The following is a 24,164-nucleotide window of genomic DNA, read 5'->3' on the forward strand; positions in this document are numbered from 1 at the left end:
GGGCGTCGAATTTTTGCGTCCGCCCCCCCGCCCCCCCCCCTCTGGAGGCGTGAAGCGAGAGGCGGGAAGGATCCAACGCCTGGCGCGGTTTGTCAGTAAACGGACAGATGTGTGTCTGGGGGCGGGTGTGAGGTGCGCCTAATGGAATCAAATGGTCTTCAAACGGGGGCCGGTCGCTCCACCAGTCTGTTTCGAGGCCAGCCTGACGTCGGCGTGGTCCGAGGGATGGGCGGCCGGAGACCCCTGTTGTGACGCCTCGCGGTGTGCGTCGGTGTCTGTGTGCGTGTGCATCTATGCTTCTATGCATCTATAGACATGCATCGATGAAAGCGTGCTTGCATGTGTGGATGATGTGGATGTCTGTGTGTATGCATATATGGTGTGTGTGTGTGTGTGTTGGTGTGGTTTTTAGGGTGCACGAGGGCAGGTGGGGCGTGGTGTGTGTGTAGGCGTAAATGGTGTGTGCGTGGGTGTGGTTGTGTGTTTTTGCATCGGGGTGTGTGTGTGGGTCTGTGCGTGTGTGTTTGCATCCGTGTGCGTGGGTGTAATATATGTGTAAACTGATACTGATCTGGGGAAATGAGGCTCTGGCAAGAGGCCGCCTTGCAGGTCCTACTACTGGGAGATTACCATAGCATTTATTCAGCGCTGCGCCCAAAAATCACGACTAATTTCAATAACAATGTGCTATCCCCTGCAATTAGCCCTCTGTGTATGCATGTGAAGTGTGGGGCCAATATTACCACTGGCTTCTGGCCGCTCACATGTCATTTGTGTTATTTTAAGGCTTTGAGTTATGTTGTAGATAGTGGTAAATGCTGGTCCACCACAGTTCTGTTGTAAGATCAACAAATGTTTTTGTATTGTCTGTCTGTCTGTCTGTCTGTCTGTCTGTCTGTCTGCCTGTCTGCCTGTCTGCCTGCCTGCCTGCCTGCCTGTCTGCCTGTCTGTCTGCAGCGTGTGTTTTTCCGCTAGATAAGGCTTGTGTCCAGGAGGGTCTTTCCTCATGTAAGTCTCTGTGGCAGCAGTTTCTCCTCGCTGCTCCGTGACGCCAGACCTCCTCTGGCTCTCCGTTTATTACAGCCGACCACGGATTTACCCAGGCTGTGTGTGGGTGTGTGTCGCTGTCTGTGTGTGTGTGTGTGTGTGTATGTCGTGTGTGTTTTTGTGTAAAACCACACTCACAATCAAACCAGCTGCCACCACCCATCCCCCAAGCCCACTCTCTCCTCCCCTCCCTCCCCCCTCTCTGTCTCTCTCTTGCTCTTTCTCTCTCGCCATCTCACCTTCTGTCTTCTTCTTTTTTTAATCTTTGTTGAGTTTTTTAGACCATGGAAATATCTGATTACGTACTCAAGGCACAGGTTAATCTGTCCTAACATGTGGTTTAATCACCTGTTTCATGTGGTTTAATCACAGTCTTTTGACCCACATCGGCTCTCTCTCTCTCTCTCTCTCTCTCTCTCTCTCTCTCTCTCTCTCTCTCTCTCTCTCTCTCTCTCTCTCTCTCTCTCTCTCTCTCTCTCTCTCTCTCTCTCTCTCTCTCTCTCTCTCTCTCTCTCTCTCTCTCTCTCTCTCACCATCTCCTACTTTTCATTAGTTTTCTCAATCTTCTCTGCTTCATGATCCCCATTCTCTCTTTCCTTTTTCTATCCTCTCTTTCTTTCCTCCTCCTCCTCCTCCTCCTCCTCCTCCTCCTCCTCTGTTTCTTTACCTCTTCCGGTTTTAATAACATCCCCTTGGCTCTCCTTCACCCTCTGTTGCTCTGCCTTTCTACTCCTCTTCCCCGTATCAGTCTACCGCCTCTCTCTCTATTTCTCTGCTCTACTTTCATTACTCTCCCTCGTGCCCTCTCCCTCTCTCTCTCAATCTCTCTCTCTCTGTCTATACCTCCAGAATGTTGGTGGCAGTCTACTTTTAACCCCACTGGTCCCCACCAGTGGGGTTCCTAACCTTTGGCTGTAGACTCAACCCCAAATAGAGGCCATAGAGATCTCACAGATGGTGCCCGGAAGCCCTGTGGATGTTGAGGTGTCAAGACCTTGGTTGGAGTCTTCCCTGCATGATTTAAACAGCCACAGGAGCTGTTGATGTAATCTCTCTCTCTCTCTCTCTCTCTCTCTCTCTCTCTCTCTCTCTCTCTCTCTCTCTCTCTCTCTCTCTCTCTCTCTCTCTCTCTCTCTCTCTCTCTCTCTCTCTCTCTCTCTCTCTCTCTCTCTCTCTCTCTCCCACACTTTTTTCTCCCTTCCCCCTTTATTTCTCTCTCTTCTCTGTCATGTAGCTATTGTCCGGTGTATTCCCTATCCATTACAGTCTATTAGCGACATAATCTGTACAAATGGCTTCCTAATGCACTGCATCATACCGTATAGGATCATGGTGGATATGGATGGTTGTCCATATCCATAAAATACCGGCTCAGTTTTGATAGCATAGCGGTGCTACATTTGTCCAACACTGTGTTGTGTAAATTGTGTGTGTTCGGTGTAATATGCTTTTTCAGATATGTGCTGACTGAAGTTGCCTTTGCTTGGGTGTGTCAGGTTGCCTTGTGTGTTTCTGTGTGTTTCTGTGTGCATGTGTGTTTGTGTTCTTGAGGTTTTTCTCCCAAGCATTGCGATACACATGTTCCCCAAGCTGTCAGTGTTTGAACGTCAGTGTAAATAATGGACCTGCTAATGCAGTGGGGCGACCTTCGCCTTTCTGCTCTGCCTCCCCTTCTCTCTCTCCCTCTCTGTCGCCCTTCCTCTCTGCCCTCAAGCTATTTCTACCTCCTCCTTTCTTCTGCCCTGTCTAGGAATATCTGTCATTCTCCTGCTGTTCTCTATTTCTCTCTCTCTCTCTCTCTCTCTCTCTCTCTCTCTCTCTCTCTCTCTCTCTCTCTCTCTCTCTCTCTCTCTCTCTCTCTCTCTCTCTCTCTCTCTCTCTCTCTCTCTCTCTCTCTCTCTCTCTCTCTCTCTCTCTCTCTCTCTCCCTCTCTCCCTCTCTCTCTGTCTCTGTCTCTCTCTCTCTCTCTCTCTCTCCATATCGCCATGTCTCTTTTAATATCCTTTCCTTCTTGATGTCCTGTTACTTTTTGAACTTTCTCTCCTCTGCTCCCTTTCCCATCAGTTATCTGTCTGCTCCTGTCCGAGCAAATCTCTTTCCTCCTCCTCCTTTCCTCACCTCTCTCCTGCTTCTCTCCTCTTCCCACCTCACCTCACCTCTCCTCCTCCTCTCCTCTCCCTCTACTTTCCCCTCCTCCCCTCCACCCTCCTCCCCTCCCCTCTCCCCCCTACTCGTCTCTTACAAAATTGAGGAAGATATTAGGGTGAAGTTTGATGTCAGCTCATCCTAACACCGTCTTCACGGGTGTTATTGTGAACCAGGTGTTCTCTCCTGCCTCACCGTTCGGCCTTATTCAGCTCCCGGCTGCTCATATATCACAGATGGATTGGAACTAAGAGACTGTGTGTGTCTGCTGGTGTGTGTGTGTGTGTGTGTGTATGTGTTGAATGAGTCTTTATACGTGAGCTTGGGGCCTGCTTTTCTGCCTCCTGTCACCTTAACTAACCTCTCATCTCTTCCCTCCCCTGTGTGTGTGTGTGTTTTGTTTGTGTACGTGTGTTTGTGTGTGTGTGTCTGTGTGTGCGTCTGTTTCTGTGTGCGCCCCTGTGCACTTGTCTGTGTGTGCATTTATGCGTCTGTGTGTATGTATGTGTGTGCGTGTGTGCATCTTATGTGTGCGCGCGTGTGTGTGTGTGTGTGCGCGTGTGCAGACGGCGTGCACCGCATCTCGGCGCAGTGCGTGCTGCGCGTGCTCATCATCACCGAGGACATGCTGGGCAGCAGCGTCACCGTGCGCCTGCAGAACATGTCCCAGGAGCACTTCCTGTCGCCGCTGCTCGGCCACTTCCTGGAGGGCGTGTCGGCCGTGCTGTCGGTGCCCGTGGAGGACGTGTTCGTGTTCAACGTGCAGCCCGACCTGGACGCGGCGTCGGCCAAGGACGGGCGCATGGGCATCCTCAACGTTAGCTTCTCGGCGGCGCTGCCCGGCGGCCAGTACTTCCCCTCGGAGGCGCTGGAGGAGCAGCTGTACCTGAACCGGCCGCGCCTCACCGCCCTGGCCCAGATGGAGGTGGGTTGGGTCTGGGGGTAGTGGGGGTGGGGGTTGAAGGGGTGGTGGGGGTGGGGGTCTGGGGCGGGGGTGGTGGTGTTGGTGGAGGTGGGGGTGGTGGTGTTGGTGGAGGTGGGGGTGGTGGGGTCTGGGTCTGGGGGTAGAAGGGGTGGTGGTGGTGGGGGTGGGGGTCTGGGGTCTGGGGCGGGGGTGGTGGTGTTGGTGGAGGTGGGGGTGTAGGTGGTGCTGGTGGGGTCTGGGCCTGGGGCGGGGGGGTGGTGGTGGGGGTGGGGGGGGCAATGGGAGCAACCAGCAGATGTGACAATGCACATGAGGGGTGTTGGGAGGCGAGGATGTGTGGGCACTCACATCATCACACACATCATGCCTGTGCACGTTAATACACGCATGCCCGCACACACACGCGGACACACACACACACACACACACACACACACACACACACACGCGCGCACAGACACAGTCACACATTGTTCAGAGTCGCTGAACTTAAAGCTGTATGCCTTCATGTGCAAAAATAGTGATCCCCACCATATGCGCCCAGAATGAGTTTTCACACATGGTAACACACACACCAACACACACACACACACACACACACACACACACACACACACACACACACACACACACACACACACACACACACACACACACACACACACACATACACACAATGTTGGCCCTTACTCCCGGTGGATGAGGAGAGTCTTAACTCTGCTGGAGGAACCGACCAATAGGAAGGCAGAGACAGAAACCATGATGTCATGACATCAGGCAGACTTTGCCGTTGTCTGTTTGTGTTTCTGTGTGTGTGTCTCCTTCGATCTCTCTGTTTCTCTCCATCTGTCTCTCTCTCGCTTTCTCCTCCCTAAATGCTCGGCCCTTCCCAAACAGTCTGTCAGACATAATTAAACTTTCGCTCACTCTTGATCCCACATCCCTTCTCTCTCTTTCTCTCTCTCTCTTTCTATTTGTATCTCTTTCTCTCTCATTCCCTCCCTCTCTCCCTCTCTCTCTCTCTTCTTACATTCCTTCAGGCCCCCTGTCCGTTATCTCCACCAGGCCTTTTCCATGTAATCACATCATTAGAATGATAATACTAATTGTCTGCTGTCAGACTCACTCATTCTGTCTGCGTTTCACCGCGTTTGAACTCAAACAAAGTAATCACCCCAACGCCACCTCTGTGCAGAACATGTCAAATGAGCAGAGAGGAAGATAAGGATGCTTTTGGGTCTTTTCACAGAGTTCATTATGGGATTCCATTGAAACTGACCCGTGTATTGTGTCTGCGGTTGTGCGCTTTATAAGCTTGGGGTTGTGTATTTGTACATGATGCAGCTTCTACATTATTACATTTTTCAATACAATAGATGGAAATAATAATGTGTCCAATAATGAATAATGAATAATATTTAGGCTCACTGTATTATGGATAAGCCCAATATAACCACCCATATGTGGTGTGTGTGTGTGTGGCTGATGGCTGGTTGAAGCAGCCTCTCCTGGCCTGAGTCAGACTGATTGGACTCTGGGGGTGGATGTGGCTGCACACCTGTGGTGCATTGAGTAATCAATGTGCACGGGTTCAACAAGCCATCTCCACTCACACAATCAGTGAGTTCTCCTACATGCCAACATGAAACACCATCTTTCTATACCACTGTCTTCAACACCACTCTCTGTCCTGGTCTTGGATGAGTAAAAGCCACCTAAAAAATCCCTTTCTGTGCCATAATATCCAAATATTCTCACAAAATGTTTAATGTTTTATTTTATATTCTCTTGTAAATTCACACTAAAAGTGTGAGGAACGTTAAACCTCTCCCTTTCACATTAAGACCACAAAGACAAACACACACACACACACACACACACACACACACACACACACACACACACACACACACACACACACCGAGCACCCACCCCCATTAATCCCCCCCCATCTCTTCCCCGTGTGTGCGTACGTAGGTCCTGCCGTTCGACGACAACGTGTGTCTGCGCGAGCCCTGCCAGAACTACATGAAGTGCATCTCCGTGCTGCGCTTCAACAGCTCCGCCCCCTTCATCTCCTCCCCCTCCATCCTGTTCCGGCCCATCCACCCCATCGCCGGCCTGCGCTGCCGCTGCCCCGCCGGCTTCACCGGGGACTACTGCGAGACGGAGATCAACCTGTGCTACTCCAACCCCTGCCTGAACGGCGGCGTGTGCGCCCGCACCGAGGGGGGCTACACCTGCATCTGCCGGGAGAACTACACCGGTGAGTCTGACGGCCAGGGTGGTCCTGATGAGAGGGCCCCCCCCCCCCCCGGGGGTCCAATAGGTAGGGTTGTTATGGTAAGAGGGAACCCTAGTTCAGGCCTTGAATACAGTGTTACAGTCATTATGATGAGGGGGAGCCCTAGGTCAGGCCTTGAATACAGTGTTAGTCATTATGATGAGAGGGAGCCCTAGTGCAGGCCTTGAATACAGTGTTACAGTCATTATGATGAGAGGGAGCCCTAGTTCAGGCCTTGAATACAGTGTTACAGTCATTATGATGAGAGGGAGCCCTAGTTCAGGCCTTGAATTCAACGTTATAGTGGTCATGATGAGAGGGAGCCCTTGTTCAGGCCTTGAATTCAACGTTATAGTGGTCATGATGAGAGGGAACCCTAGTGGTCCAATAGGTAGGGTTGTTATGTTGAGAGGGAGCCCTACTGCAGGCCTTGAATACAACGTTACAGTTGTTATCATGAAAGGGAACCCTAGTTGTCCAATAGGTGGGGTTGTTATGAGGAGAGGAAGCCCTAGTGATCCAATGGATAGGGTTGTTATGATGAGAGGGAGCCCTAGTGCGGGCCTTGAATACAACGTTACAGTTGTTATCATGAGAGGGAACCCTAGTTGTCCAATGGATAGGGCTGTTATGATGAGAGGGAGCCCTAGTTCAGGCCTTGAATACAGTGTTACAGTCATAATGATGAGAGGGAGCCCTAGTGCAGGCCTTGAATACAGCGTTACAGTCATAATGATGAGAGGGAGCCCTAGTGCAGGCCTTGAATACAGCGTTACAGTCATAATGATGAGAGGGAGCCCTAGTGCGGGCCTTGAATACAGCGTTACAGTCATAATGATGAGAGGGAGCCCTAGTGCGGGCCTAGATTGCCCTGCTGATGTGTCAGTGGTACCGACTGGAGGCAGAAGGCATCCAAGCCTAGCTCGACTAGCAGAGCATGGCGTTCAATTCCCACCGGGGTTCGCCAATGCTCAAAACCCACCACACGCCTGAGAGATTTGGGCTCCACTGTGGCGCACATGAGGGGTCTTATGTTCGGCTGATCTGATGTCATTTTGACAGTGGTCAGTCCAACTTTTCTTTAATACCATGGATGAGTTGGGAAGGGGTAAATGACAGCCATGTTTTGTAGTGTGCACAACATGACTGCCGCCCCCTCCACAAAGCAGAGAGGAAGGAGCACTGTCTGTGTTCCTGCTGTTCCTCACAACGTGATGCATGTCAGACAACGTTTGCGGTCTCGACAACAAAGACAAACCTACCGCAACGACAACACAGGGCTCCTCTACGCCACACAGCACGGGCGAAGCCGTGCGATCTCGCCTGCGCATTCAAGCACACAATCAATAATAAAGCATGCACAGGCACACACAGACACGCATCCAAACACACACCTCATTATACCTGAGCAGAGACTCAGATCCACCTCTCTTGTCTATGAGGTGTACTGCCGTGTATCTCGTTGAGAATCTTCCTCACAGTGTCAGAGAAAGATCCTTCAGAGAACCAAAGAGGGGGAGAGGGAGGGAGAGAGAGAATGAAGGAGATGTGATGGGGAGGGAGAGAGATGGGAGTGAGGGAGAGAGACCACAGAGGAAGAACCAAAGAGGGGGAGAGGGAGGGAGGGAGAGAATGAAGGAGATGTGATGGGGAGGGAGAGAGATGGGAGTGAGGGAGAGAGAACACAGAGGAAGAACCAAAGAGGGGGAGAGGGAGGGAGGGAGGGAGAGAATGAAGGAGATGTGTGGGGGAGTGAGATGTGGAAGTGAAGGCTGCACAGAGTTGGAGAGAGAGTTGTAACGGCCTTGTGGACTTGGGGCTGGTTCAGTAAGCCGGGAAGAAGAGAGAGAGAGAGGGGGACGAGAATAGAGGAGAACAAACAACTGGTGAATGATGAAAGATAAATACCTTGAGGCGAAAAGAGCGAGAGCGAAACAATTTGGAGAGAGAGAGAGATTTCTAAAGCAAGAAGATGATGGAAACTGCATGAGCTTCCAGAAAAAAAAGAGGGAAGCGAAGAGGAGATGAAAGGCGGACAGGATGGAGTGAGAGAGGGAGAGGGAGAGGCGGGGGGAGTGTTAGCTGATTCTGCAAGACAGAGAAACCTCAGAGACTTCTCCTAACTTTATTAGTTTGCCCTTCGTGTTGGTTTCTCTATCACGTTCCGTCTTCTCTCTCTGCGCTCTCCCACTCCCTCTCTGGTCCAAAGTTTTTTTCTGACTAAACTCTGACTTTTTATTCTGACGCGGTAAACCTTTCCTCGTGATATTCACGGTGCTGTAAGGGGTGAAGGATGCTGTTTGATAGTTCGGCTGTTTGACTCCCAATCATATGGTTCTGGGTTCAATCCCCAATTTCCACAGTCTACCTATAAGCTCCCTTGGGCAAGATGGCTAACGACTAACTTCTCCTTAAAGGGGACATATTATGAAAACAACACTTTTCCTGGGATGTGGGATGTTGTTTAGGGTACAGTTACCAAAAGAGCGAGTCCGTTTCGGCGCCCCCTCCTACGTAGGAAGGGGGCACAGTTGAATATTACCTCCCTCTTCCCAACTCCCCTCCAATCAGAGCAAAGCTGAGATTTTGTGGACCAGCGGACGACCAGGGGGAACTCGGCGGTAGCCCTGCAGCTAAGCTCCGGGAGTACAATCCCTTTCTCTGCCGGACTGCCGCCAAAGCTTCAGCGGCAGTCCGGAGGAGGAGACATGGAGGAGAAAGGGATTGTACTCCCGGAGCTGAAATGCCGGACTGCCGCCAAGCTAGCCCCGCCGGACTGCCGCTGAAGCTTCGGCGGCAGTCCGGCAGCTCCGGCGGTGTACTCCGGGAGCTGAACTGCGGCCCAAGCTGGCAGGTCCGGCGGGGGTAGTTCTCGGCGGCAGTCCGGCAGCTCCGGCGATGGGAACTCGGCGGCAAGTCCTGCAGCTCAGCTCCCGGAGTACAATCCCTTTCTTCTCCATGTCGCGGTTCATGGACTTCAGAGAGTCAAGGCCAAAGTTCCTTTCCCTCAATTCCTCTCAACCATGGCCGAGATATCCCCCACTACGAGTCTTTACTTGTTGTGGAAGTGCCAGAGACGTCAGACACAGTCTTTATGATTCATCATATCATCCGAGGCGCACATAGCTTTTGGCCGTGATATAAGATATAATATTATATAAATACCCATATATATTATTATCATTATTATTATATTATATGATATAGATACAGCTCCAGGAGTCCGCTACCGGCAATAATCCCTTCTCCTCCATGCTGTGGTTCAGTCTGACAGCTCATTGGTCAATGTGCAGCAGCTTATTTGCATTAAAGCTACAGACACCAGAAACAGCGCATTCTGAAGGGACTAAAACAGAGGGTAATAGCAGTAGGCGAGATCTTTTTTCCTAAAAAGCTATTTCCAGCAAACAGCTTAAAAAAAATGTTTTCTAGAACTCGGCTACTATGTTTACTTGTTAGGAAAACACCATAATATGTCTCCTTTGATGATTGTAAAAAAATAAAACATGTTGCTGTAAGACACTTTAGATAAGAATGTGGCTCATTGACGAAATATAAAAATACTAGAAAATATTAAATATTTGTTCGGTAATACAGAGTAGATATTTGCACTGGCTCAAAACGCATTGTAGAGGGTTATCTATGCATGGTGTAGACATCAGGCATTGAGAACTTGCCGGATGTCTGTCCTGTTTGGCATGTTTATAACGCTGTTTCCCTAGCAACAATTGAAAGACTCTTAGGCGTGTTGGAGGCAGCGCTTACGGTGATAACTGGAGAGGCCAGGAGATTGATTTTAATGTTACTTTGCCTGCATGCCTGTGGGCTCCATTAATGGATTAAACCGATAAATGCGTAATTTGCGCACGCAGTGTTCCAAGGTCACTCTCCACCTTTAACCACACTGCGCTCTACGTTAAAGAGACTATAAATTATAAAGTGCTCCTTGGGAAGGAGTAATTAAGACTCCTGCATTGGACTTAAGACCCCCTCATCTCTATAGCTGAAACCTTTTAGCCATCATTACATTCAGCGTTGTAATATTTCAACGATTGGTAAAATAGCATAACTATTGGTAATCAGAAAAGAGAACTTTTCCATGTCGTTCAATTAAGGCGCTTTATATGTGAAGCACATTTCATACAAAATGCTGTGGTTAAATTTTCTGTAGTTTTCTGCTTGACTATATAAAGAAAAGTACAGTAAAAAAATGAATCTAACATAAGGAAACACATCTTGTGAGCGTGTCTGTGCTGAACTGCTTATGTGCCGTTTAAATAGGCTACGAAAATTTTAGTTTGTCCTTGACTGTCTTCATTGTGGATACTAGGATAGGTAACACATGTGTTTAATTTTTTAGCTGGTAGTTTATTTAAGCATGAGGGATTTAAAATATACTCAAGGCTTCATGGGTTGGATGAAGTTAGTCTACCAAAACTATCAACTACAAAGATAAACAGAGAATCGCTGCTTTTCTTTTCACGTGCACATCAAAGCGTGGCACAAACTTTAAAAACCCACACGGCTACATCTACTTGTTGTTCGTCTTAGACGGTTCTGACCTCCAGAAACTGTAAAAAAAATTGGAAAGGGAACAATCAGGGAAGAAACTCAGAACAAGTAAAACCCAGAACAAACCAAATAGGTCGGGGAAGCGTTGAGCATTAGAGGTCCAGGAGGAAGAACAGCTAACATGTCCAAACAAAACGCCCAGTGTTCATAGGGGATTAGATCAGCATACGCACAATAACCAACGCAATGACAATGAGAAGGAGCCGAATAGAGCGATAGACTGAACAAGTGGGAGTTTAGCATTATTTTTATTAAAATGATTTGTCTTCTCTGTATTCACAGAGAAGGAAAAACACTGAAGTCAGTGAAACGATTGCTTTTGTAAGCAACACAGTTTTCAACCATATTTTTTAGAAGACAAAGATTGGAGCCGCATTGGACATTAAGTGGGAGGTAGCAAACAGATGTGAAACAGAGAGGAGTTGAGGAGAGAAGGAGGGTGAGAGGGAGAGAGAGGACAGCGAATGAGAGAGGAGGAAGGAGAGAGAAAATAAGATTGGGGACCGGAGGAGAGAAGCGAGGAAAGGTAGCGAGTGAGGAGGAGAGGAATGGAGGCAGTAAGCAAAGGTGTGATTACTTTGGGAAGCGATGCAGGGAATTCTCTATTGGTGTGAGTGAGTGGAAGAGATGGAGAAACAAATTGAGAACGAGGGCGGTGGGGGCATGGATTCGATTCCATCTGATGGCATATGTTTCTGAAAACATTTTGGAATAAATAAGGCAGCCCTACCTTTGTCTCTATCACATCCCTCTGTGACACACACACACACACAAACACACACACACACACACACACACACACACACACACACACACACACACACACACACACACACACACACACACACACACACACACACACACACACACACACACACACACACACACACACACACACACACACACACACACTTTTTTTTTGTCATAATTTGTCCTACTTCGCAGCAGAAGATTAATTTCCATTTAATTTGAACCTCATTACCCATCATTCCTAGGGCAGTCTGGGGCCATTGTAACCAATGGTTGTGTTGCTTCGGGGGGGATGAAGAGATGTAGTCCAGACGACGGTTGTGCACACACGGTGAACCTCCAGGCACCTCTCTGGGCTCACAAGACCACTCAACCTGCGAGGGAGGGGGAGGGAGGGAGAGGGGGAGGGAGAGATAGGGGGGGTTGGGACAGTATGAGCCCGAGAGGGAAGGTTTACCTGTTTCAAGAGCATTATTGCAGGGAGAGATAATTGCGTTTAAAGGTTAAAGTCCATTCTTAAAACAAACTAACACTCACTGAATCATCACACACACACACACACACACACACACACACACACACACACACACACACACACACACACACACACACACACACACACACACACACACACACACACACACACACTCTCTCTCTCTCCCACTCCCATCCATCTCTCCCCTTACCGAGGGTCTCCTACGTGCTCCCTAATCAATCCTTAGGGGGTTAAGTGTTGTTGCCCGAGGGATCTTCGGCAGTTCTGCCGAGGATGAGGGGGAGGGTGGGGGAGAGAGAAAGAGAGAGAGGCAGGGTGTTTCCTTGGTCGCCCTTAGTTCCCTGCGGCACAATTCGGGGGGGGGTTTAATCGCCAACCCCCTCTTTAAAACCATGAAAGAAGAGGAGCAGAGTGAGAGATGTGATTGGTGACGGTGGATCCTGCGTGGCCATGGCCTCCTGGCTGCGGCTCTTGTTTGGTTAATTACGGTGATTTTATCATGCGTGGACTGCGTCGCCGCAGTGGGGTGAAGGAAAAAAGATGTGAGCGAGGGCTAGAACAAGAGAGGAGCTGGAGAGAGAAACGGAAAAATGCCGACCTGAAATGAGGAATGTGGCTTTGGCGAGAGACCGGAGAACGGATGAGATGGAGGAACCGTGATTGCAGGCGTTGGGGTGAATACATTTTTGGGATGTTTTCGAAAATTGAAAAAATAGACAAACAAATACCAAGACATGTGAAGGGAGGGGAGAGGGAGAGAGATGCGGTGAAGGATGAATGGGGAGACGGAGAGAGAAGATGAGAGAGTGAGAGAGCGAAGGGGAGAGATAATGAACACAAGAGAGTACTAATGTATGAGCCCCTGGGGATGTTCTGTGTTAGGTGAGGTGGGTGAGGGTGCGGTGCTCCCGCACAACCCCTAGAAGTACAGAGAGAGAGAGAGAGAGAGGGATGGAGAGAGAGAGAGCGAGAGGGAGAGAGAGGGTGAGGCTTTGGCTTTGATGAATAAAACATCCAGCGTCATGAAGGCGTGTGAATGCATTAAGGCAGACTGAAAAAGACTGACAAGGGTAGGGAGAAAGGGAGAGAGGAGGGAGACTCTTGTGGTTGTTACTAAGAGAAGGAGAGGGAGGGAGTAGAGAGAGAGGGGGGGGGGGGGGGGGGGGGTGGGAGGAGGGGAAAGACAATCAAGGAGAAAGCCGAACAAGTGGGAGAGGAAGCACTGAGAGGGCGGTTGAAGAGCTGGTGAGGAGATAAGAGATACCATACTCTTCATCTCTCCTTTCCATTTGACTCCTCCTCTCCCTCATCTTTACTTGGCTCCTCCTTTCCTCTCCTCCACTTCTCGTCTCTTCATCTCGTATCCTCCTCATTTTTGTCTCTTCTGGCCTCCTCCTCTCCTCTCCTCCTCCTCCTCTCCTCTCCTCATCTTCTTGTCTCTCCTCTCCTGTCGTCCTCTACTCTCCTTGTCTCCTCATCTCCTCTCCTTTCTATTTGTCTCCTCATCTCCTCTCCATAGCCCCTTTTGTTCCTTAATTTGTCCCTCCCAATCTCCCATCCTTGCTCCCTATACCTTGATGTTCTCCTGCATGAGGGCTAGGCCAAAGTAAGTACTCGTGGAGCAGTGAGCTTCACGAGTCTGAGCAGTGTCTACGCTGTATCTCTGTGTTTCTGGACCTAAGGCTCTGCATGGTGTCTACTCTGTATGTATCTGTGTGTGTTTGTGGGTGCGGACATAAGGCTCTGAGTGTGTGTGTGTGCGTGTGTGTGTGTGTGTGTGCGTGTGCGGGTGTGCGTGTGTGTGGGTCTGGACATACGACTGAAGACACTAAATGCACAAATTATCCTCCTGCTCTCCCTAAATCCTTTTCTCTGTCTTTCTTTGTGTGAGTAAGTTGGCTGTGTGTGTGTGTGTGTGTGTGTGTGCGTGTGTGTGTGTGCGTGTGTGTGTGTGCGTGTGTATGTGTGTTCTCTGTGAGGAGTAGCAGCAGTAAGATGAGAATAATGGAGGCCTGTGTCTCAGGTCTCTGCTGAAGGGGGGTGACATCATGTCTGCTGAACAGCCTGTCTGTCTCAATGCTCTGGAGGGGTCAAGTAGCACCTCTTCAGTAAACACAGTCTTTCATCAGTCAATACATGTCTCTCTCTCTGTCAGTCTGTCTATCTGCCTCTCCGTCTGTCTTTTATCAGTCAATATATGTCTCTCTGTCTGTCTGTCTTTCTCTCTCTGTCGGTCTGTCTGTCTGCCTCTCTCTCTGTGTTATCAGTCAATATATGTATGTCTGTTCGCCTTTCTGTCTGGTCTCTGTCAGTTAATATATAATGTATGTCGGTCTTTCTGTGTGTGATCAGCCAATATATATTTCCGTCCATCTGTCTGTCCCTATCTACTTGTTTGTCTGTTTCGTTAGCCAATATGTCAGACTGTCTGTCTGTTTGAATAATATGTGTGTGTGCATGTATGTGTGTGTGACACTGGGTGACGCATAATTCATGAGTTTAAATGTCTGTTTATTGATGTAAATATTAATGAGAAGGAATACTGGTTTTCGGGAGTTGCAGACAAAGGAAAAGAGAGAGAAAAAAAAGTGAGAGAGTTTTCCTTTGTGACTGACTGTGGATTGATGGACAGATGGTTGGAAAGAGGGATAGATGGGCAAGTTGGTGTGTGTGTGTGTGTGTGTGTGTGTGTGTGTGTGTGTGTGTGTGTGTGTGTGTGTGTGTGTGTGTGTGTGTGTGTGTGTGTGTGTGTGTGTGTGTGTGTGTGTGTGTGTGTGTGTGTGTGATTAAGTGTGAGAGAGTGTGTGTGTGTGTGTGTGTGTGTGTTAATGAGTGTGAGAGTGTGTGTGTGTGTGCTGTAGAGATACCCAGAACAACCTAGAGCGTTTTAAAAAATAGCAGAATGATCCCAATGATCTGTGAGATTGTGTGTGTGTCTGAGGGTGTCAGTGCCCCTGCCTCCTTGCATGTGTGTAAGAGTCATAAAGAGAGACGTTTCTGTGTGTGAATGTTTGTGGGTGTCCTTAGAAGTGCCTTAACCTGGTTGTCTCAAGGAGCAAACTGCCTGTAGGTTTCTGTGTGTGTGTGTGTTTTCGGTGTATGCGTGGGTGGTGGTTCGGTCTCTATGGAGAAGCTTCAGACTTCCAGTTGATTTTGACTGGCAGCCAAATTTTTGTTTACCCTCCCTTGGAGGCAGGTATTGTGGGTGTGTGTGTTTGTGTGGGTGTTTGGTTGTGTGTGTTTTTTTGTGTGTGTGTGTCTGTGTCTGTGTTGGACGCCACACAGCTCTGAAACAACAGCAAGGGAAGCAAACATATTTTTTCTCCTTTCCCACTGCCATGTTAGCCTGAAGGCTACACCACACAAACACACACACACGCACGCATACACACACAATTCCAAAAACAAAGGAACCATGATGCTTCTAAGAGTTTTGTTTCAGGCCGATCGATAGAGAAGCCGATTTCAGGGATTTCATCCTTCTGATGGATAAACCACTGTCAGATACCCGGTTGGTACACTTACACTTAGCTCTGGGTCCTTTCAGCCTCCTGTTGACAGTTTGATGGACAGTGAAAATATCTGTGATGTATTTAGCAATTTCTGTAATTTTAGCTTATGTGTTAATACCTAACCTAAGGGTTAAACCTAGCTACGCTAACCGTTGTCCCTATATAATCAACTCTAACCGTTCCCAAGCATGAAAAACCCTATTTAACCCTAACCAACCCTGAAGCCATATTGAACTCTAGCTAACCCTAACCAACCTTAAAGACCTTATTCAACTAGCTAACCATAACAAAACCTTAAAGACCTATTCAACTAGCTAGCTACCTTAAAAAAAAACGAAAACCTAATAACCCCAGCTAACCGTATCCCACATTTCTCATCTGAGATTAATGTTTTACCTGCACCGTCGAACAGTTCAACAAGTATACTCAGGTGTATCTGAAAGGAAGCAGCATGCTCTCTAATCATGTTAGATTAAGAATTGCAGGACAGAAATGACACATGAAAGCAGATATAATGATTCCTTTGAGCTGCTACGTTAGCGGGGTATTTATATCCTAGCTTGTCTTGGCACAGTAGCCTCTGTAGAGGTGAGATGAAAGAACATAGACACTCCTTGATTAAAGGAGCGGCATTATGAATGATATTGAATAAAGAAAATTGGCTAATTGGTGTACATACACGTAGGACTCTATCAATCTATTGGTGCCTTTCCCATAGAGAAGCAAGACTTACAGCTAAAAACCAACCAGTATATAATTAATAGGAATAAAAATGGCTCATTTATTCTGTATAGGATTAGAAAGGATTACGAAAAGATCACAGACAGTACAAGGTTTTGTAGCCCACAGATAATCCTATGAGATTGCCACATTTTCTGAGGTAAATGCCCTTAAATGAATAGCATAGATATACTCAAAATCTGAATCTGCTTCATGTTTTAAACAAAGGCCTGCAAGAAATTTGCCTCTGGTTTTCAGGGCACTATTTTACAAAAGTACAGATTTATTCACAGGCCAGGGTAAAATAATGAATCCATATGAAGTATGTGTATTTAGATACAGTAAGTGTTGTGTGTTGTTTTGAGCTGATCCATGTGTTGATTATGTTGAACTGACTTCTCTTTCTCTCTCCCACCCTCCTTCCCCCTCACTCTCTCCCCCCTCTCTCCCCCCTCTCCCCCGCTCTCTCTCCCCCGCTCTCTCTCCCTCTCCCCCTCTCCCCTCCCCCTCTCTCTCCCTCCCACCCTCCCTCCTTCCTCCCTCCCCCTCCCCCTCTCTCCTTCCCCACTCCCTCCCACCCTCCCCCCTTCCTCTCTCCCCCTCTCTCTCCCTCTCCTCCTCTTCCCCCCCTCTCTACCCTTCCCCCGCCCTCTCCCCCTCACCCCCCTCTCTCTCCCTCCTTCCCCTCTCCCTCCCACCCTCCCCCCCCCCCTCTCCCCCCCCTCCCCTCTCACTCTCCAGGGGACCGCTGTGAGGTGGACCGGCGGGGGGGCCGCTGCGTCCCGGGCGTGTGCCGTAACGGGGGGACGTGCCGGGAGCTGTCGGGCGGGGGGTTCCGCTGCGAGTGCCCGGCGGGCGGGGGCTACGAGCGGCCTTACTGCTCCGTCACCGCCCGCTCCTTCCCGCCCAAGTCCTTCGTCATGTTCCACGGGCTGCGGCAGCGCTTCCACCTCTCCATCTCCCTCACGTGAGTACGGGCCCAGGGAGGGTGGAGGGGAGGAGGGAGGAGGGAGGAGGGAGGAGGGTAGAGGGAGGAGGGAGGGTGGAGGGTAGAGGGAGGAGGGAGGGAGGAGGGTAGAGGGAGGAGGGAGGGAGGAGGAGGGAGGGAGGAGGGTAGAGGGAGGAGGGAGGGAGGAGGAGGGAGGGAGGAGGGTAGAGGGAGGGGGAGGGAGGAGGAGGGAGGGAGGAGGGTAAAGGGAGGAGGGAGGGAGGAGGAGGGAGGGAGGAGGGTAGAGGGAGGAGGGAGGGTGGAGGGTAGAGGGAGGAGGAGGGAGGGAGGAGGGTAGAGGGAGGAGGGAGGGAGGAGGAGGGAGGGAGGAGGGTAGAGGGAGGAGGGAGGGTGGAGGGTAGAGGGAGGGAGGGGGGAGGAGGAGGGAGGGAGGAGGGTAGAGGGAGGAGGGAGGGTGGAGGGTAGAGGGAGGGAGGAGGGAGGAGGAGGGAGGGAGGAGGGTAGAGGGAGGGGGAGGGAGGAGGAGGGAGGGAGGAGGGTAAAGGGAGGGGGAGGGAGGGAGGAGGGTAGAGGGAGGAGGGAGGGAGGAGGAGGGAGGGAGGAGGGTAGAGGGAGGAGGGAGGGTGGAGGGTAGAGGGAGGGAGGGGGGAGGAGGAGGGAGGGTGGAGGGTAGAGGGAGGGAGGGGGGAGGAGGAGGGAGGGAGGAGGGTAGAGGGAGGAGGGAGGGTGGAGGGTAGAGGGAGGGGGAGGGAGGAGGAGGGAGGGAGGAGGGTAGAGGGAGGAGGGAGGGTGGAGGGTAGAGGGAGGGAGGGGGGAGGAGGAGGGAGGGAGGAGGGTAGAGGGAGGAGGGAGGGTGGAGGGTAGAGGGAGGGGGAGGGAGGAGGAGGGAGGGAGGAGGGTAGAGGGAGGGGGAGGGAGGAGGAGGGAGGGAGGAGGGTAGAGGGAGGAGGGAGGGTGGAGGGTAGAGGGAGGGAGGGGGGAGGAGGAGGGAGGGAGGAGGGTAGAGGGAGGAGGAGGGAGGGAGGAGGGTAGAGGGAGGAGGGAGGGAGGAGGGTAGAGGGAGGGAGGGTGGAGGGTAGAGGGAGGGAGGGGGGAGGAGGAGGGAGGGAGGAGGGTAGAGGGAGGGAGGGTGGAGGGTAGAGGGAGGGAGGGGGGAGGAGGAGGGAGGGAGGAGGGTAGAGGGAGGAGGTAGGGTGGAGGGTAAAGGGAGGGAGGGAGGAGGAGGGTGGAGGGAGGGAGGGAGGAGGAAGGGGGGAGGAGTGGGTCTAGGTGGTGGTTCTCCTGAGATGAGCTGGGTTCATACGGCTGTTAAGATGTTACAATTAAACTATTAAAACGGTGATAGTGAATACCTAATAAATGTAAAAAACGAACCAAATATAAATCTGGTAATTAAGTAAACGGTTTGCACACAATTTGAGTCGCACCAATGTGCGAGTTAAGGCACAGCTTATATCAGCAAGTATAAATGTTGTTATTTTCATCGTTCTCTAACAAGTTAGGGGTCCCAATGTGTTGGGAGGGTGGGGCAGGACAGTGTAGTGATGCAGTGGTGAGGCCTCGCTCCTCTTCTGCGCTGCTCGATCATGTCTGGGTACACACCGAAGGAAGTTTTCCTTCAGAAGGAAGCTGTGGGATTTCGGAAATGTCTTTGCATGCGTCACCGCTCCTCATAATGGCGTACTCTCTGATCTGCGATCCGATTAGTCTGGCTCACTGCGGTGGATCCTTCGGCTCCCTCTGACTGGCTCTGTGGGGATGCTCTTTGGTGAAACGCCATCCGGACCTGAAGAAGTCAGAATCACATCAGCGTCGTCTTTAAGGCTTCCTCCGGTTAACTGCAATCTGATCCTCCTGGAGATCCTGTTTAAACCACTCTGCTGCCGGCACGATTACAGTTACAGAGGGTCAACCTTCACTTCCTTCGTTCAATTCAGCTGGAATCTCTTCCCCGTTCCTGCCGTCCATCTCTAGATCTAGAACTCAATCAATCCTCTTTATACTTCTCTGGCTCCGCCAATGCGCTCCGTTCGTCCTCCATTACTCGCCACACATCTCGCTTTCGCTCTCGTTCTCTCTCTCTCGGTCTCGCTTTCACTCTGTCTGGCTATCACTTGTTCTCTCTCTCCCTCGCTCTTTCTCTCTCTCTCTCTCTCTCCCTCTCCCTCTCCCTCTCCCTCTCTCTCTCTCGTTCCCTCTCTCTCTTAATCTCTCTGTCTTTCTCTGTGTCTCCCTCTGTCTCTCTCTCTCTCTCTCTCTCTCTGTCCCTCTCCCTCTCTCTATCTCTCTCTGTCTCTCTCTCTCTCTCTCCCCTGCTCACAACCCCTGCTCTGTACATTTTACCTTCTCCGTTCGTATGAAATGCACAATCGACAATAGCAGCTCCCTTCCTGGGAGTTGATGTATTGTTTTGTGAGGAAAACAAGATATGAATGTGGAATGAAATCTATGATGGAAGTGAGTTGATCCTATCTCTCTGCACAGTAGTGAGAGAACGATTGTTTTCATCGATATAGGTCACAGTGGAGATGCTATTCTCATTCAATCGTGCCCGTTACACTATCCCAGAAAAGCAAGTCAATATACGTTTTTTACCTAAAATCTAAATTGGCTGGAGTCACCATGTGTTGAGGCTGCGATGGCGGACGAAGTAATTGGATGTCTTAATTGGATCGGAGCAGTGGCTCGTTAGGCGAAAATGACTTTCTCCCAGACATCGTCTTCAGTTTGTCAGCACCTGTTGGTAATCCGTCTTGAAACAGCATTACTGTGTACACGCTCTAACTAGGAACACCTAGACCACAGAGTTCCCCTCCTCTCTTTCTCTGTCTCCCATCCTCACCTCTTGACTTCACAAGCAGTCTTCCAATCTGGAATGGACATCCACAGTGGCGGTTTGCCACCTGATGTAGTGGTTGCCATGGGAGATTTTATGGTGCTATGATAGTTGCCAAGGTGACCAACCCCAGGGCTGATGTTGAGATCGTTAGAATTGGCTCCTATGACAGGTCACGATGTAATGGTCTTTATTATTTGACGGAAAATAACCAAGTTGCAGCATCTCATGAGACTGGAATATAAACCTGGCGATGGTTAGTATCTGTAGACGGCTTTGGTTAAAGAATAGTTGAGCCGGAAACTGGGGTTTAAGGGTGTGTAGGAAGCACTGTCAAACATCAGAGTGTGAGGGTTTGACTCCCAGAGAGACTGTAACTGGGATGGCTTAAAATTATAAACCTCACTTGACTACATTCAGGATTAGATCCACAGGAACCAGGATTTATGGCTGATGTGGGTGAGTTTGCAGCAGAAACCAACGTGACCTAATGGTTGCTCGTTCAAATCCCTATTTTAGTCGTTATATAAGGAATATACAGTATTCACCAGCTTTAATGTCGTGTTAAGCTAGCACACATAATGGTTATCATCAATGTCTTGCTTCATAAATAACAAAATCTTTGGAGGGATCTTGATATCTTGATCTCGTCGGAATAACACTGAACGCCACTCATTTTATTGCCTTGTTCAGTCGCTCATGCCCCAAATTCAATAAAAGACTAAATATAGCACCCAGTGACACTCTTCATTGTATGCCAGGCGCTATTCTGGGTTATTTAACTATGAGCCTTTAGCTCTGAATGCTAGCCAAGCTTAGCTTAGCTTCTGGGTTTGGCTTTGTGAGAGATAGATCATGTCCCATTATAGCCGGCTGTCAGTCTGCTGTCTATGTTGATTATCTTTTATGCACAACTGGGGAGTGCTGTTGTTGGTCTTAGCTGCTGTTTTAGCTCTGACTTTAACATCAGGGGGTGAGTACGAGTCCATCCTAATTCATTCAAGTTAAAGGTAGTTCCCCTGAAATAAAATTACCGTTATAAAGTAATGCACACACAAAGCTGGAAATCTAACTTGAAAAAGTACTCTTAAAGTACTTTCGCCTACCTCGGGTTTAAAGAAAAAAAACGTTTTACCTCAATGGAAAGCTAACATGTTTACCACTCATTAGTTGGGTTGTGACCAGCAAGCCAGTGTAAGTGTTTGACTCTTCACTGGGATCTCCTTGGCGTGTTATTGCTTGGGAAGATAACTTAATATCTGGGGGTAGTATCAAATAGGCCCGTCAGTGCTTTGATTCCTGTGCATATAAACACGCTAGCCTTAGCCCCAGCTAGTCCCCAGGGCATAGCTTTGTAAAAAGGAGGCCACGGTGAACTCAGAAATACATTAGAGTCTAGACTAATGCCAAGCTATGCTAATGTACTTGTAGCTGTTTAGCCCAGGGCCTGACCACAGCAATACACAGCGGACACCAAATGCAATGCTAATTAGCTTAACCTAATGACCTCCGTTGCTGCTCCGCTAAAACGACTCTGGTTTGGATGTTCTTGTAGAGAAGGTGGGGTTATGTTGTTGTTCTGCTGCTGTGTAGCAACATCTTGGTATCAAAGATGACTCAGACATTAACCTTCAGGGAGTCTGTTGGGATTAACGGGATGTTGAGGATTTGTGGATGCATGAAATTGTTTGAAACTACTGTATGCATGACTACTAGTGTATTTATTGTCTCTCTGTGTGTGTGTGTGTGTGTGTGTGTGTGTGTGTGTGTGTGTGTGTGTGTGTGTGTGTGTGTGTGTGTGTGTGTGTGTATTTGCATGTTACAGCTTCGCCACCCTGGAGAGCAACGGGCTCCTGTTTTACAACGGACGCTTCAACGAGAAACACGACTTCATCGCTCTGGAGATACAGGATGGACAAGTGATGCTGAAGTACTCTACAGGTGTGTGTGTGCGTGTGTCTGTGTGTGGACTAATGAGATACAGTGTATAAGATATGCATGATAATGCTTGGATGACTGTAATAGATTTTAAATGGATTGTGTCCGTGTGTATCACGACCAGTTTTTTCGTGCAACTTCGATCGATCTAGCCGTCTACCTGAATCTTCTCCTGAGGGTATTAACACGGTCTGTACGCCTGTCTCTCCGCGTGACTGTATGCCTCCAGGGGAGCTGTCCACTCAGGTGAGCCCCTTCCTACCGGGTGGGGTGAGTGATGGAGAGTGGCACACCGTCCACATCCACTACTACAATAAGGTGACTGCACACATCTGTGTGTGTGTGTGTGTGTGTGTGTGTGTGTGTGTGTGTGTGTGTGTGTGTGTGTGTGTGTGTGTGTGTGTGTGTGTGTGTGTGTGTGTGTGTGTGTGTGTGTGTGTGTGTGTGTGCAACCCGGTATCACACGATTTCGTGCTCATGCGCACAAACGTTATTAATCTATTGAATCGTGTCCCAGATTACGATTGTCCGACTTTTTTAGTGCTACACAGAACGAAATGTAAACCAATGCATTCTGAATGGGAGCGTTCTCCGACAATTGACGTGCTCCACAAAACGAAATGAGAGAGAGAAAGAGAGAAAGGGAGGGACAGAGAGAGAGAGCGAGAGAGAGAGAAGCTTCAGAAGGGGTGAGCGCAGATAGTACAGTGCACCCTCTAGTTATATATCTGTATATATTATTATCTAGTTATTTATATGTCATACATATATGTTTGTCATTTCTGATTTGTAAGCAGACCTCCTCAAAAACGACGTTAATTGTCGTAGAACGCTCCCATTCAGAATGCATTGGTTTACATTTCGTTCTGTGCAGCACTAAAAAAGTCGGACAAACGTGATCTGGGACACGATGCGCACAGATTAACGTTTGTGCGCATGAGCACGAAATCGCGTGACACCCGGTTAGTGTGTGTGTTTTTCATACGTACATGCATATGCGTATGGGTATCTGTTGGCAATTACTATATTTCTTTCAATCACTTTGCTTGGCTGAATGTTACGTTATTTCATATTATGTTTAATCACAGAAGTGCAGTTATTATTTAATTCATGATTTATTCTTTAATCGTGTTGTTTTAGCTTGCTTCTTTCAACACATCGACAGCTTTTTGCTTTGCCAATGTATTATTTGCACCATTAAATCGCTGTAATGAAAACTACACACTGCATCACAATACATACACACTGCATCACACCTCATACACACTCTATCACAGTACATACACACTGCATCACACTACATACACACTCTATCACAGTACATACACACTGCATCACACCACATACACACTGCATCACACCACATACACACTGCATCACACCACATACACACTGCAGCACACCACATACACACTGCATCACGCAACATACACACTCCATCAAAGACTAGTAAATACCCATTGCATCACATTTGCCTTTTGTTACATATGTTTCTCACACAGTTTCTTGTTTAATTTAATCCATCACTCTTTTTCATTTTCTTCAGCCCAGTACTATAGGTCGCTATGTGAGTATGTGTGTTTACCAGGGGGTACATATCTGTCGTGTCTGTCTTTCTCTCTGTCCGTCTGTCGCTCTTTCTCCCCCCATATCTCTATCACGGTACGAGATATGCCTGCTGGAATCTGTGATTAGATTTTAGTGCAATCCACCTCCAAAGTCTCCTCTAACCCCGGTTTGAACTCCAGGCTGTCCTCACTAACATAGTTATCTGAAGTGTTCTGTGTTGCTGTATGCGTGTGCTACAGTGCTCCTCTTAGCTCTGTCTGTTTGTGAGCTCAAAGTAGAACCCAGAGCACCTTCTATGGAATTACTCCCCTTGCATGCGGTCTATGTCGATTATTTTGGTTGTGGATATGTTCTACTAAACTTGCTTAATTCGAGCTGTGTTATATTTAAGCCTACTTAATTCGAGCTCTGCTATGTTCAG

The 24,164-nt window shown here is 49.1% G+C and overlaps 1 protein-coding gene across 5 annotated transcripts in view; it reads left to right on the plus strand.

Moving 5' to 3' along the window:
- The window catches only part of celsr3 (cadherin, EGF LAG seven-pass G-type receptor 3), a 99,960-nt gene that overhangs the window by 18,974 nt on the left and 56,822 nt on the right, over positions 1-24,164 (plus strand). For 3 of the 5 annotated variants that reach the window (XM_030347052.1, XM_030347300.1, XM_030347130.1), the window contains exons 2-7: positions 3,759-4,117; positions 6,095-6,383; positions 17,193-17,418; positions 22,062-22,177; positions 22,404-22,492; positions 23,721-23,741. In XM_030347052.1, coding sequence (XP_030202912.1) covers positions 3,759-4,117; positions 6,095-6,383; positions 17,193-17,418; positions 22,062-22,177; positions 22,404-22,492; positions 23,721-23,741 — 1,100 coding nt within the window. The remainder of the gene's footprint in view (positions 1-3,758; positions 4,118-6,094; positions 6,384-17,192; positions 17,419-22,061; positions 22,178-22,403; positions 22,493-23,720; positions 23,742-24,164) is intronic. The other 2 variants (XM_030347211.1, XM_030347380.1) reach the window with 1 other exon arrangement.

This window comes from Gadus morhua, chromosome 1, assembly GCF_902167405.1.
Source record: "Gadus morhua chromosome 1, gadMor3.0, whole genome shotgun sequence".
NCBI lineage: Eukaryota > Metazoa > Chordata > Actinopteri > Gadiformes > Gadidae > Gadus > Gadus morhua.